This window comes from Momordica charantia (assembly GCF_013281855.1).
Source record: "Momordica charantia cultivar OHB3-1 chromosome 11 unlocalized genomic scaffold, Mcharantia_2.0 BLBB01000011.1, whole genome shotgun sequence".
Lineage (NCBI taxonomy): Eukaryota > Viridiplantae > Streptophyta > Magnoliopsida > Cucurbitales > Cucurbitaceae > Momordica > Momordica charantia.
Window position 1 is genome coordinate 7,998,467 of NW_028275159.1, and position 13,849 is coordinate 8,012,315.

The following is a 13,849-nucleotide window of genomic DNA, read 5'->3' on the forward strand; positions in this document are numbered from 1 at the left end:
TATGTCAAAAGCAAGTATAGTTTATCAATAATTAACGGAACATATATCTCCAACTTTACTATTTTCATAATTCAACTTAGAATAGAATATTGTAGCAATCATTCACATGTATCTCTCTTTTTATTCAAAGAAAACAAAAAAATTGCAGAACTTATCACGACATTTCACTTTCTCGTTTGAAATTCGTTCCTGAAGATTATTCAATTTATAAGATTTACCCCGAGGCTTATTCAGGCAAATTCATTTTGGAGAGTTCTCGAATTCTCTCTCTCGTTTGCTCCCTCAAAACTACAATGCGCGGGAGAATCTCGATAAAGACTTCACGGAGCGTACTTCGATCGTTCCAAATCTCAGCTTATCTGAAATCGATTACCAGAGCAGAAAATGGCGTATTAAGTAAGCACATTAATCCATGTCTTCAACCAGCTTTTCTTCCTATTTCGTCATTGTATCATTCATTCAATTTCAGTTTTGACATATGGAGTACATTGTTATGCCTGATATGACTACAATTCTTACAAATGTATGAGCAATAAATCAAGTTTAATTCATCTACTCGTCTTCTGATTTGAGCACACTCTGAAACCATTGAACGGATGCCTTTGGAATCCTTGTGAGATTGTTCTTGTAGTCGACGTAGTAGAGTCCAAATCGGACGGTGTAGCCCATGTTCCACTCCCAATTATCCAGTAGTGACCAAGCAAAGTAGCCACGAACATTGCAGCCTTCTTGCCTGTATTTGTTCAAGGATACCAAAAGAATTAGCGTACATGAATTAATCCAGTGAGATTTCATCAACTACAGGATTGGCAGTTAGTATTCAGAGTTGTTATCACCTAATAGCAGTGGATAGATTTGAGAGGTAATCTCTGTGGTATCTTATTCTCTTGTCATCCTGTAATGCCTTCTTTAAAGGTATCGACCGTTTGTTTGGATCATCCATGCCTATCAAAACAAGTTGAAACTTGTGTGAAATTTTATGAAATCTTCAGTTTGAAGTTTGGAGCCATCATCACTCACCATTTTCTGTTATGATTACTGGTGGGTTCCTATACTTATGTTTCAAATAAATTGCCAATTTCCGAATGCCCCATGGAACAATGTGTAACCAGCGGGAAGCTGCCTGGAAAAGGAAGTATATATCAGCTCACTTCAAGTAGAATATATAAGTGAAGCTCCTGGGATCCAGATGTGTTCGAGACATACTCTTTCTCCAATAGTAGAGACACCTCTGTGTGCTGCAATAGAGCGTTTGTTGAATAAAGATGGGTTACATTCTACTTGTGACTTATAGCCATACCAATATGTACAATTTGCAAAATTGTGTGTGCGAATATATGAATATGGAGAAGAAGATTGCGCTTAGAAGCTTACGGGTGGGAATGACATTAGAATCTGTTGAAGCATCATTGAATATTAGTTTTCGAATCCGAAACCTATCATTTCGAGCATATAAGGAAGTGTAGTGGTTCATGCCAACGAAATCCAGGGTTCCTGTCAGGAACTTTGCAGTTCCACGTGATATTTTTGGTAGTCTTTCCCCCACAAGACTTTTCATTGAAAGGGGATAGTCGCCAAAGAAAAGTGGATCGAGAAACCTGAAAAATTTTCAAGGTTGTTTCGTCAAATTTCTGGCATTTAATGTCTGGCCAAGTGCCATTACTTAATAAATGGAGATGAACAATTACCATCCAAGTTCAAAATCAAGGGCTCTGAGTGCTGCTTCTCTGTTCTCGTCATTTTCAGATAATGGTTCATACCATATGGCATCTAGTGCTATTCCTATCTGACCACCCTGTCTTCTCTACGAGACGAAACCAAAACACAGATGACACATCAAATTCTTAGTTTACTTTTGACTTAGTATGTTGAAGCTTCCCGAGTTAACTAATGTTTGCATATTATAGTACCTTAAAATGATTCTGGTAACTGTGATAAGCGGCAGCATGAGATAAGAGAATATTGTGAGCAACTATATATGGTTCAGAGGATGAATTTCCCTTCTTGCATAATAGATGACCCACAAAAGAACACCTACCAGGAGCTTGAATTCCTAGGTCATAACTTTTTATTGAGTAACCATGTGGTTCGTTGAAGGTGATCCAGTGCTTCACTCTATCCCCAAATGCTTGGAAGCATGTAACAGCATAATGTTCAAAATCTTTTCTATGAAGAATGGAGCTTGTTATGAATTGATCATCATTTCTGAGGCATGGTATGTCACGTAGTTTGGTGAGTTATACTTACACTATCCGCCTGCTCAACCATCCTTCGTACTCGTCTTCAAGCACTTGCGGAAGATCCCAATGATAAAGAGTAACAAAAGGTTGGATTCCTTGTTAAAGGAAAAAAATACTTCAGTGATATATCACCAAATAGAAAATTGAATTCTTGAGAAATGATTTAACGGATGACCTTTTTCTAGCAAAGCATCTATAAAATTGTTGTAATAGTTTATTGCATCTGGGTTGGGTTCTCCTGTTCCATCTATAAAGAGTTTCTCAAAGACAGTTAATAATATGTTGTTGGGAGAGAAACGTAGGTGGTTTTATTTTCTATACTTGGAAGTTGGAACTATTTCTTACTTGGAAAGATTCTTGGCCACGAGATTGAAAATCTGTAGGCATCCATTCCCACATCCTTCATCAGCTGTATATCGCCCTATAATTTATGATCATAATTGGTAATCTAGTTAGCAATACGTAATGGAATCCTAAAGTGACTAATAAATAAATTCAACTGTAACAGATGTCTTTATCTTCCCATTATTATAATCTGCAGTTGGTTGATCATTAATTCATTATTCTTAATGTCTATTCTACTCTATGATGTTAAATGATTACAATAGGACATCAGGCACTCTTATCCTCCATCCTCTCGAATTCTCATGGATCATGTTGTCATTGTCTTTTAGCTCTGCTGTCCCATACGTTGTTCGATTAACATACTAATCTCTCTCTCTCTTCACCTTAAATCTGTGGTATTGGTCAACGGTTCTGTCTGCATTGCTGAAGTCCAGTATTCTTCCTAAAGAATGCATCACAAGCAATACAATTTTACTTCTAAGATGAATTATATCTTGTGCAGATTAGTGTTGCTTTGCTAGTATCAAATTTAAACTTGCCTGGTTCCTTCACAAAGGTATCCCAGATGCTGACACCTCGGTTTCCTTCATCTACAGCCCCTTCGAACTGCCATGAAATTTGATGCAATATAATCTGATTTCTCTCTCTCTTCATATTGTAATTAGAAACCAAGCAAAGAAAACCAGCTGCAAATTCTTCCTTACCTGGTATGCGGATGCTGCAGTTCCAAATATGAAGCCATCTGGAAAATCAGCTCTGCTGAGACATTCAGAGTCAGCAAAGAATTGAATAACCAAAAAGGAAACCAGAATGATTCTCATGGAGGAAACTTTGGACTGCTGATGAGAAGATGCGCTCTCAGGTTGGTCTGTTTTTATTCCCCAGATCATTCTTTAGTGATTTTTGCCTGTAAGAGGAAGAAATCCCGGCTAACTTTGTTGAAAAGGTGGAATTATATGATTGAAATGCAAACGTGTTGGAGACAGCAATGGCTAGATTAGCTGAATTTTGAAACAAGTTGCGTGTAATCTGCCTCTACTTCCTTTTCCTCATCGTCTTCTTCACATTTTGGAGTGTATTGCAGTTATGTTGATGGTATCAGATTTGTCCATAAAAGAGAAGAGAAAAGGATAGGAAGGAATATGGAGATGACACACCCGGCAAGCAAAAGATATTAGAAAATTGCAACCGAGTGGAGTTCGAATAGCTTTGAAGCTTGTAAATTTGATGAAGCCAAGCCAACAACCGCTAGAGCTGGGTGGTTTGCTTTGAAAGGTAAGTCTTTTTCTATTGATTAATAATACTGAAATCCAATATATAGTCTTTTTCTCTTTTGTTCTGATATTAGCAATGATGTGTCATCATTTCGTCATTACAACAATGGTGGTGATTATTATAGTATTCTCCACGGAAATAATGGAGAAAAAAGGTAGATAAGGTCAAGAAATAGAGAGAGTATATAGGAGAGGAGTTTCTAAATTCTAATAGGATACTCGAGGAGGCTAAATCAAGGGTCCTACATAATCTTTTAATTAGAGTTTTGATTGGTTAAATTTAGGATGAGTTTGGCCTACTAATTTACAACCCTTTTTAGAAATATATCTCATTTTTGAGAAATTTCATGATATTTATTGATAAGTATTTAGGCAGATGAACAAGTCCATTAAAAAATTGATAGCTCATTATTTAAAAAAAAAAAAGTTTACTATTTTTACATTTTTTTTTTTTGTAAAAAATTTAATGGGTGAGCATAGACATTCATTGGTCAGAACTTAAATATTTTCCTAAAATTAATATATATTTTTAAAAATATTATAAGTTTTTTTTAATACAGCACAATTTTGACTTTCCTTAGTGTAGTTTACTTCACATTTAAGTTAGACTTCAATTGAGTATGAGAAAAGGGTTAGACTTTGAGTGAATGATGCTACTTTTGTAAAATTCTAAATTTTATACTATACTTGAAAAATATATTTATTTTATGCTAGTTACCCCATCCTTTTTTTTTTTTTTTTTACTTTTCTAATAAAATGGTTTTAACTAAAATATGCGAGGCTGATTACACCTCAAGTGATTTCAGTCACAAATTTGTTTAATTACGTTGCATCCAAAATTGATTCTAAAAATGTTAAATTATCATAAATAGATTTTAAAGAGACTCTTAGTCGATTACTTTTTGGAGAATCAACTTTCAAATAATTGTTTAAAAAGTAATTCTAGACCAACTTAATTATGTCAAAAGCGTTTTTTTATCTATGTCAAAATACTATTTTAGTCCTTGTACTTTCAGTCTTGGTTCGTTTTAGTTTCTGTATTTTCTGATGGTTTATTTTGGTCCTTATACTTTTAACTTTGGTTCGTTTTAGTCTATGTACTTTCAAAATGTTCATTTTGTTCATTTTGGTATCTATATTTTAAAAAGTGATCATTTTAATTCATTTTTGTAAAATTTTATCACAAATTCATATAACAGAAATTTTTTAGTATAAAGTAATGATTACATTTTAATAAATATATTGAGTATAGTACCGTGTTGAAATTGTGATATAAAAAATGAAATTAAAAATAAAACTAAGAAATCAAAATGGTCACTTTTTAAAAATATAAGCATCAAAACGATTATTTTGAAAATAAAAAACTAATAAATAAACCAAAGTTGACCAATGAATATTTTAAAAGTATTTAGATCCAAATAAATCGATCGTAACCAAAATAGTATTTTAACCTTATATTTGTTACCCCTTTTGGCTCACCTTGTCCAAGCACATACCTTTTAGACTACTTTAATATACATCTATCATCTCTTGACCCATAGTTTTTTTTTTCCTCCAAACTCTTAAAATGTAAAATTGTTAATTGATTTCCAGAAAATTTTAATATTGATGTTTGAATATTTTAATAAAGATTCTCTCTACTAAAATAAATAAATAAATAAATAAAGATTCTTTCTTATCTTTATTGTCCAAATGTCTTTGACGATATGGTTAAATTCCTGCCCTGATATGGATATTGTGATTTTTTTTTCTTTTAATGGTGTGGCATCCTAATCAATATTTTCAAATATTAAATTATTTTCTTTGTTAAGTGCCAACCAACGGCCCCTCCCCTTTCACCCTCTCCATCTCACTTTCATGCAATGGTGCCCTTTAATTTATGTTAGATTAAAAAAAAAATGATAAAAAAAGATTTTGAAGTATTCCTTTTAATTCACCTCTCTGAATTTTGAGATATGAAGGATTATATGTGTATATATAAAGTTTGGAGGTCAAATCTTATCCCTCTTTTGTCAAAATTTCATCCCTTATATTTTTAAGGCAACAAAGTATTAGAGATGAAGAAATAAGAGGCATGAAAAAAGATAAATACTGATCTGCCAAGTTAAAATATATACTATTGACTAAAAGATAGGAGATTCGAGTCTTGGTCTTCAAAGAAACACAAATATTTAATTGAGAGGCTCATGAATAAAACACAACGAAATGTAAAAATCGAGAATTTCATGTACCAATTTTTTTATTTTCCCCTAAAGAGTAGATGATAAAGATTCAAGCTTGTGGATATAAAATTTTTAAACAACTAGATAGATAACTTAAAATCGAGAACACAACGTACTTGAATTAATTTGAAAAGGCAATCCTCATGAATTCTTATTAAAGAGTAGGCCACCAATGGGTAGACGTATTAGATGGGCACCACCAATCTAACTTCTATAATACACTATCACTCCACCTAAACAGGTATGCAATTTATGTCTGAAGCTGATCTGTCTAGCGTGGAGTGGTCTACCCATTTTTGTAGATCTTCTCTATCTCGCTTCGTGTCAACTCGCCTGAAAAGTCTTCCCTCTCCAGCTCGCTCTGCTGTAGTTTGCTAGAGAGGTCTTCCCTCTCCAGCTCACTCTACAACAACTTGCTAGAGCCCAGCATACGTCGTTCCACGACACTTGACACTTGACACTTGACAGATTTTGATTATATACATTACACTAATTAAACACGAGATGGACCTAATTGATCTTAATAGTCTAATGACCTCTCTCTGATCTATTCATCAAATAGTCGTGTTGGAGTCTTTCATCTACATCCCTATTTAAAAAAACAATAATTTATAATTAATAAATTAGCTTATATTTAATTCATTAGATTGAGTAAAGGGCAATTTTGTCACAAAATTTATAGCCAAAAAAGTTATAATGAAAAAACTTTACATATCCTAAATTTGTATTTTCTAACTTTTTACATTATTAAATAATAAATTGAGTTAAGAAAATTGTAGGGAGAGAAATGATAGAATTTTTTAGAGATAAAAAAATAATTTGTAGAAAATATTTAAAAAGGGAGACAAAATTACTGAGAGAAAAGAGGAGAATTTAGACGGGTAGGATCCTGAGGGAGAGAGGAGAGAAATTGAGGGAGATAAAATTTGTATTTAAATACACAAATGGCCATCAAATGAATAATGGAAAGGGTTAAAACGCGCGGCATAGATAAATTTTCTTATAATAGTGACTTTTATATATATTATAGATATAGATATAAATATTTAATAATTAATAATTAATTCAAAATCTCCAAATAGTGGATATTAGTTATTGCTGAGCTATACTCGTACGATAGAAATAAGAAGTTACCGTAAATCACGAGTCAAAAAATAGAGGAAGAGATGAAGAATATATTCCAATCCCATCCTATTTATTTATTATTATTATTATTATTATTTTGTTTTGACATACAAATGTTTTTTTAGTCATCATTACATTTTAGTTCATATCCATTCTTTTAGAAAAAAATGTTATTCCAATTATTTAAAAAAATGTTATCAAGTAAAACAAACGAGAATATAAACATAATCAAATAAGGACTAAGAGTATCCTTATCCAAGCCAAATCCTTCCCAATCCAAACACCGAATAAACTTCCAACTGTACCCAAACACCCATCTAGGGCAACCCCTCCCGTTCTCCTCTAAAAACCCTAATCCTCTGCATTTTCCACTTCTCAATCACCGCGCCCCGCTTCCCTTCCCCTTCCCCCAATCCCCAAAACCCTAATTCGATCCTCCCAATGGGTCGTGTTATCAGAGCTCAGCGTAAGGGTGCCGGATCAGTTTTCCGGTCTCACACCCACCACCGGAAGGGCCCTGCCCGGTTCCGCTCTCTGGACTTCGGCGAGCGAAATGGCTACCTCAAGGGCGTGGTCAGCGAGATCATCCACGATCCGGGCAGGGGTGCCCCTCTTGCCCGCGTCACCTTCCGCCACCCCTTCCGCTACAAGCACCAGAAGGAGCTCTTCATCGCCGCCGAGGGTATGTACACCGGCCAGTTCGTCTACTGCGGGAAGAAGGCCAATCTTGTTGTCGGTAATGTGCTCCCCATCAGAGCCATCCCTGAAGGTGCTGTGGTTTGTAATGTGGAGCACCATGTGGGTGACCGAGGTGTGTTCGCTAGGTGCTCTGGTGATTATGCTATTGTTATTAGCCACAACCCAGATAATGATACCAGCAGGTAAATTTTGATTTCTGTACTTTTTTGTTTCGATTACCAGAATTGAATCGTGTTTGTTATACAAGATATGGATTTTGTATTTTTATGTTGTTGTGGTGTGAGATTAATTGATGTTTTTTGAGTTGCTAGTGGTAGGTTATGTTCTAGTTTTTCTCTGGTTTTATGTTTTTCAGAACTTGTTTTTATTGCAATTGTACGTGGGATGTTTATGCTATAATTTGTTAGAAGGATCTTGAACTGAATCTTACAAATGGGTTTGACTTGAATGTGCTATTTAGCTGGTTGAGATGGCAGATTTAAAGATCCTCTGGGCTACTCATTCAGTTTCTCCTTTACGTTGATTTTATATAGTAGAACTTTTTTTCGTCATTGATATGAAAAGATCTATTCTTTCCGTTTAGTTTCTTTTTGTTTTTACTAGCAGTTTCATTTGTGCTCAAATTGAAAAGAAGCAATCTGATTTATGTGAGGACTAATTTATTGGCACTATGAAGCAATTTGTAAGAAAGAGATGGTTGGAAAGGAAGGGGAGAATTTTTGAAGGAATGGGATTAGGAAGTTTTATGAGGCTGTAATACTTTTAGCAACTTCTTGGAGTGCTTAGTCTAATACTTTTAGCAAGTTTTATGAGGTTGGAAAGGAAGAGGAGAATTTTTGAAGGAATGGGCTTAAGAAGTTTTATGAGGCTGTAATACTTTTAGCAACTTCTTGGAGTGCTTAGTCTAATTCTCTTTCTAACTATCTCTTGTTTCATCAATTATTCCGAAATTAAGTTACCCTTTTCAACTCCTTCACTATTTTTGGGGGGTGTTCTATCCTTGTTATACTTTCACCTGATTTATGATATGTCTTTCTTCCTATAAAAGAATATTGTTTATCTTGATCCATGCCTAGGTAAATATTTTTACTGTGTTGCTTGGAGGAATCCCTATGGTCAGTAGCTTTACAACACAATTATTTTCTCACGAACATGAACAGTGTTTTATCATAGGAAAACGTATACACTTCTTATCTAAAATAAAAAACCTTCACATTTATATTACTTGCTCTGACTGATTTGTTAGTGCTGGCCATTGTGTATTTGTTAATAAAACTGTATTATGAGTTGCCATATGGTGATCTATCACCTCTGTCAGTATAGAAAGGGAAAAAAAGGCTGAAGGAGATTAGTTTTCTGCAGATAACCGCAGTTGTGTTTGTAACTGGTTGCTGAATTTGTTCTTTTGAGTACGAGACTTTTTTTTGATTTGATTTGATTCCTACTCGATGTCATCCCGAAATCCTGGCTTTTGCAGGATTAAACTTCCATCTGGAGCTAAGAAGATTGTGCCTAGTGGGTGCCGTGCTATGATTGGTCAGGTTGCTGGAGGTGGAAGAACAGAGAAGCCTCTTCTCAAGGCAGGTAATGCTTACCACAAGTTCCGCGTCAAGCGCAACTGCTGGCCTAAGGTTCGTGGTGTTGCTATGAACCCAGTTGAACATCCCCACGGTGGTGGTAACCATCAACACATTGGTCATGCCAGTACTGTTCGCCGTGATGCCCCACCTGGTCAAAAGGTTGGTCTCATTGCTGCCAGGAGAACTGGTAGGCTCCGTGGACAGGCTGCTGCTACCGCTGCCAAGGCCGATAAAGGTGCTTAGAGCAATTCGACTTGTTCGACGTTTGTTTTGGCTAATCCGTAGCGCCTTCCATTATGTTTGATTTAGTTTACATTATGTTGAAGACCATATTTAGAAGTTTTTGTCCCAAGTTTTGTTACAAGATCCTTTCTGAACATAATCCTTCTCTCCCTTTGTTTCTTGGTTGCTACAATGAATTTGATGGCATGGAACTATGGAAGACACTAAGGTATATCATTCAAATTGATCTATGATGACCAGTTCTTAAAACTATTTCTAAGCAACGAATTAAATTCACTTTATAGTAATCTCTCTATTAATTACCATTTCTTAATTTAAAGTAAATTTCTAAAGGTACTCTTTTCCAATGGGGCTATGGCTTTATCATTCTTATTTTAACACTATCTGGTCATGAGACAATTTAATATTGATACAAAGCTTTCAAAATCATACCCTTCTATAATGGTTGTACCGTCTAGAAATATTTCGGTTCAATTTTTTACTCTTGACTTTTGTTCATCCTTTTAACATTTTGATCTCTATTAATAAAATTTTTCTATATATTGACAATTGTATTAAAAAAATAACTAAAAATATGACGAATTCAAGAGGAAAAAGTATGATGAATTCTTAAAGTCAGATTAAAAATGAGACCAACTAATCTCATGGGACAGATAGGTAAAATGCTATTAATAAATATTGAAGCAAAATGTGATCGAGACAAGATAGATATTCGATAATCATTTCGTTTTAGTAATTTTTTTTTTGAAAATTAGTGTTATTTTTTTTTGCAATTTTATTAGTAATTTAAAAACCATATAACAAAACATAAGAATAAACATGTAAAAGTGATGTATTTAAACTTAATTAAAAAAATAAAAAATAGAAAGTAAAATGGTTATCAAGACCAAATATAATCAAGATAGGATTTAAACTAAAATAAGAAAGCTTATTCAAATATAAAATATTTATATTTAAAAAAAGCATACATCATAGCAAAAAATGAGGATACTCTTTTCAAAAATATTTTACCATGATTATCAAGAAATTTGATGGGTTGTTTTTTTTTATCTATTTTTCTGTGTTTTCTTTAGCGAACATTTTCTATGCCATTATTCTTTATCAAATCTTCCCCTAAAAAAACTCTTGAACTACAGTAAATAAAATCACAATGAACAGAGAAAAGTTAACACTAAATATTGAAAAGATCAAGAAGAAAGATAATATTATTCGAGTTTCTTAAATTTATATTATTAGTAAAAAATTCAAATATAAACGAGACCTTCGAAAAATGGAGCCACTTACCTTGACCACTTTTATTTATATTAAAAAAAAAAATTTGAAAACAAGTTATAAAATTATTTTTTGAAAATAGTTTTTGGTCAAACAAGTATTGCATTGGGCCGGAAATAACAGGCAGAGGCTCATACGAAACACCTGCTTGGGCCTCAATTCTGTGCCCTACTAACCATAGAGAAATCTAGCGCAAATGGCCATAAGACAAATTTGCCCTTAAATAGTGAAAGGTTTATACCAAAATGCAGGATATTTTGGTAATTTAAGATGATTACCCGCTTTCTCTTTGCCTTAAACCAATCTCCAAATCCGTCGCCCAAAACTTCCGCTTTTTTGTCGAATCTTTTCTTCGCCCGTTCCAGAAAGGGTTCAGTATCTTAAACCCCAAGGCCATGGCTCTCAGATCGGCGGCGGCGGCGGCTCCTCGGAGTTTGAGGCGGCTTCTTTCTCGTACTTCAACTTTTACTCCATCGACGATCTCGCACTCTATTCGGGATTGGGAGAAACCGGAGCCGAGCGCGAATTCCTTCGTTTCTGTCCGGCTGTTCTCCGGCGCTTCAACCTCCAGTTTCATTCCTCCGCCGCTCCCTCCGTCCGCTCAGCAGCGTGAGAAGCCTGAGCCTAGTACTAACCTTTTCGTTTCCGGTAACTCAATTCTTTCTTAATCTTGATACCTTTCGATTATTTGTTTTACTGTATCTCGTGTGTGCGTTTTATTATTCGCTCATTTTCTGGTCGTGAATCTGTTAATATTGTGTTTCAAGGTTCTGTTTTGATAGTATGAGGTGGCTATCCGTGCCCCGAGAAGGGCGTTGGCCTCCTCTGCTTGCAAGGGAAATTTTGCTGTGAATGTGTTGAACTGCCTGATTGTTTATAAGTGCAATTTATTGTTGTTGCCAACAAAGAACTCTGTTTTTCATGTGATGTCGATATTTTACCTTCTTTCAGGCCTCAGTAAACGCACTACTACCGAAAAGCTTCATGAAACCTTCGCACAGTTTGGTGAAGTTGTTCATGGTCTGTACAGTTGTTCATTCTCTCTGCTCCGCGTTTGTTTGATTTGTGTGTTAGGCCTTATATGAGTTTATTCTTTAACTTTTCCCCTTCTGTTTTCAGCTAGAGTTGTGACTGATCGAGTGACAGGATATTCTAAAGGATTTGGCTTTGTTAAATATGCCAATTTGGAAGATGCGGCTAAAGGCATAGAGGGTATGGATGGAAAGGTGAGTTGACATCAGTTCCCTCCATTTTCTCATTCGAGTTATTGAAGTTAATTTGGTGTGTAGTTATCCACATTTAAATACAAGATCCCTGGATCTCACACTCACTTTTTGCACTTGCGAGAGGAGAGAGGCCAGGGTGATTATTGACTACTCTCTAAACAAACACTTAAAAATGAGAAAACAATTATATTAGAATATGCCTTCGTTGTGTTATTTGGGGGATTGCACAAATATATAGAAGATTCCTGGATAAGGCGTTTAGCGTTATCCACATATGAATGCTAGATAGCATTCTAGAGAATTCCACGTGCAGTATAGACAACACGTTGCCTAATACAGCACTCAGCTATTGGCCATGATACATGCTCTGCAATCTTGAACCTCATTATACTTGGCTTTGGCTGATAATTTTGCTGATTACAGGGAACTGCGATTTCTACCTTTAATCTAATACGTAATGGTATCTTCTTGATGTAATTCCCTTAAAGATAGGAATATTACGTGGAAACTCATAAATTAATTCGTAGAGCTACCATGTGTAATATTTGCCATTTGACCAGTATGGGAGAACAGTTGGCTTCAAGGTGGCTGCATTATTTTTAGTGATCGTGAATTTTTAAGTTTAGCCTATGCTCAAATTGTCTAATTTTATGAACACGACCTTACAACACCCTTAAGGTTTTAGGGTAAGACTTTCTGTAGGATTGACATACATATCCTAGGTTGACCATAAGCTCAAAGCCATTTGAGGTAGAACTTGACTCTTAGACTTTAATCAACCTCAAGTAGTTGCATTTTAATTTAACCTTTAAAAGACTATACCTCCTTGCAATCATTATATCATCAATTTTGGCCAGAGCCCAGATGGTAACAAATCTTTAATAATAGTCGAAAGTCCTAGAAGGGAAGGACCGGCCAACAGACTGCTTGTTCTTGGAGTCACATTCCCGTAAAATAAAGTAATTGATTTGGGTTTCTTTTGAGTCCATCTTTTCAGACCATATGTAAAAGTGTTACCTCCGCGTCTGTAGTTATTTCGGTTTACATTAGAAATTAGTATCTGTTGAAAATAAGATTTAAACAGTTTGATGCTTGCTTTGGAACACATGTTGCTAGTTGATATATCTCTCTCTGTTTTTATATAAATATGTCGCTTCTTTCTAAGATGAAAATTTCCCTCTCAATGTTGTCTAGTTCCTGGATGGTTGGGTTATATTTGCTGAGTATGCCAGACCAAGACCACCTCCCGAGAACAATGCAGCACCTCCGTATGGCCGGCAATGACTCTCTCATTAAGTTTTGCAAGGATGCTACTGGTCTGCAAGATGAAACCCAGGAATTATATGATTCAAGTTCTTTCTTCAATGGAGGTTTATTGGTCTTAACTCCCATTGCTGAGAACTCTCTTGTTCTGCGGGACTGGAGATCAGCTGCCCAGCTGCCGCAGGTACGAGAGTATATTTAAATTGAGACAGAATTTTATGTGTACGATGTTGGCCACCTATTTTTGAACAAATTCACTCGAACTTATTTATATATATGCTCGCAAATAAACTTACTTTGATCTGCATTTTTTTTAATGGGAAGCCTTTGTTTGGTACTGCTTGTATGGTTGTGGACTGG

General features: G+C 35.1%; 3 protein-coding genes across 12 annotated transcripts; 2 read left to right on the forward strand and 1 right to left on the reverse strand.

Moving 5' to 3' along the window:
- Positions 1–413: 413 nt before the first annotated feature.
- On the reverse strand, positions 414–4,229 carry BGLU41 (beta glucosidase 41). Of its 10 annotated transcripts, XM_022283750.2 has the most exons (14): positions 3,290–3,666; positions 3,125–3,191; positions 2,969–3,027; positions 2,586–2,661; positions 2,416–2,487; positions 2,248–2,335; positions 2,039–2,166; positions 1,911–1,929; positions 1,689–1,799; positions 1,375–1,598; positions 1,207–1,238; positions 1,021–1,123; positions 837–945; positions 414–733 (listed from the first exon to the last, which is right to left on the reverse strand). In XM_022283750.2, the coding sequence occupies exons 1-14, from the start codon at positions 3,473–3,475 to the stop codon at positions 553–555; spliced, it is 1,455 nt and encodes a 484-aa protein (XP_022139442.1). In that variant the 5' UTR covers positions 3,476–3,666; the 3' UTR covers positions 414–552. The 10 variants fall into 10 exon arrangements, with proteins under 10 accessions (XP_022139442.1, XP_022139440.1, XP_022139441.1 ...); XM_022283748.2 differs by having other exon boundaries at positions 1,689–1,804; positions 1,911–2,166; positions 3,290–3,661; XM_022283749.2 differs by lacking the exon at positions 2,416–2,487 and having other exon boundaries at positions 1,689–1,804; positions 1,911–2,166; positions 3,290–3,662.
- A 3,331-nt stretch (positions 4,230–7,560) lies between these two features.
- LOC111010376 (large ribosomal subunit protein uL2) lies at positions 7,561–9,958 on the forward strand. Its single transcript, XM_022283756.2, has 2 exons — positions 7,561–8,087; positions 9,383–9,958. Exons 1-2 carry the CDS (start codon positions 7,648–7,650, stop codon positions 9,726–9,728), a joined length of 786 nt encoding a protein of 261 aa, XP_022139448.1. The 5' UTR covers positions 7,561–7,647; the 3' UTR covers positions 9,729–9,958.
- Positions 9,959–11,313: 1,355 nt separating this feature from the next.
- On the forward strand, positions 11,314–13,826 carry LOC111010565 (RNA-binding (RRM/RBD/RNP motifs) family protein). Its single transcript, XM_022284022.2, has 4 exons — positions 11,314–11,648; positions 11,952–12,020; positions 12,120–12,226; positions 13,421–13,826. The coding sequence occupies exons 1-4, from the start codon at positions 11,396–11,398 to the stop codon at positions 13,508–13,510; spliced, it is 519 nt and encodes a 172-aa protein (XP_022139714.1). The 5' UTR covers positions 11,314–11,395; the 3' UTR covers positions 13,511–13,826.
- The last annotated feature ends 23 nt before the right edge of the window (positions 13,827–13,849 follow it).

Coding starts and splice junctions, on each gene's coding strand:
- BGLU41 (XM_022283748.2), bottom strand. CDS start 3,475: ATGATCTGGGGAATAAAAACAGACCAACCTGAGAGCGCATCTTCTCAT. Junction 2,662..2,968: donor ACCAATACCACAGATTTAAG/GTGAAGAGAGAG, acceptor CATAAATTATAG/GGCGATATACAGCTGATGAA. Junction 946..1,020: donor AGTAATCATAACAGAAAATG/GTGAGTGATGAT, acceptor TTGTTTTGATAG/GCATGGATGATCCAAACAAA.
- LOC111010376 (XM_022283756.2), top strand. CDS start 7,648: ATGGGTCGTGTTATCAGAGCTCAGCGTAAGGGTGCCGGATCAGTTTTC. Junction 8,088..9,382: donor CCAGATAATGATACCAGCAG/GTAAATTTTGAT, acceptor TGGCTTTTGCAG/GATTAAACTTCCATCTGGAG.
- LOC111010565 (XM_022284022.2), top strand. CDS start 11,396: ATGGCTCTCAGATCGGCGGCGGCGGCGGCTCCTCGGAGTTTGAGGCGG. Junction 11,649..11,951: donor TACTAACCTTTTCGTTTCCG/GTAACTCAATTC, acceptor ACCTTCTTTCAG/GCCTCAGTAAACGCACTACT. Junction 12,227..13,420: donor TAGAGGGTATGGATGGAAAG/GTGAGTTGACAT, acceptor AATGTTGTCTAG/TTCCTGGATGGTTGGGTTAT.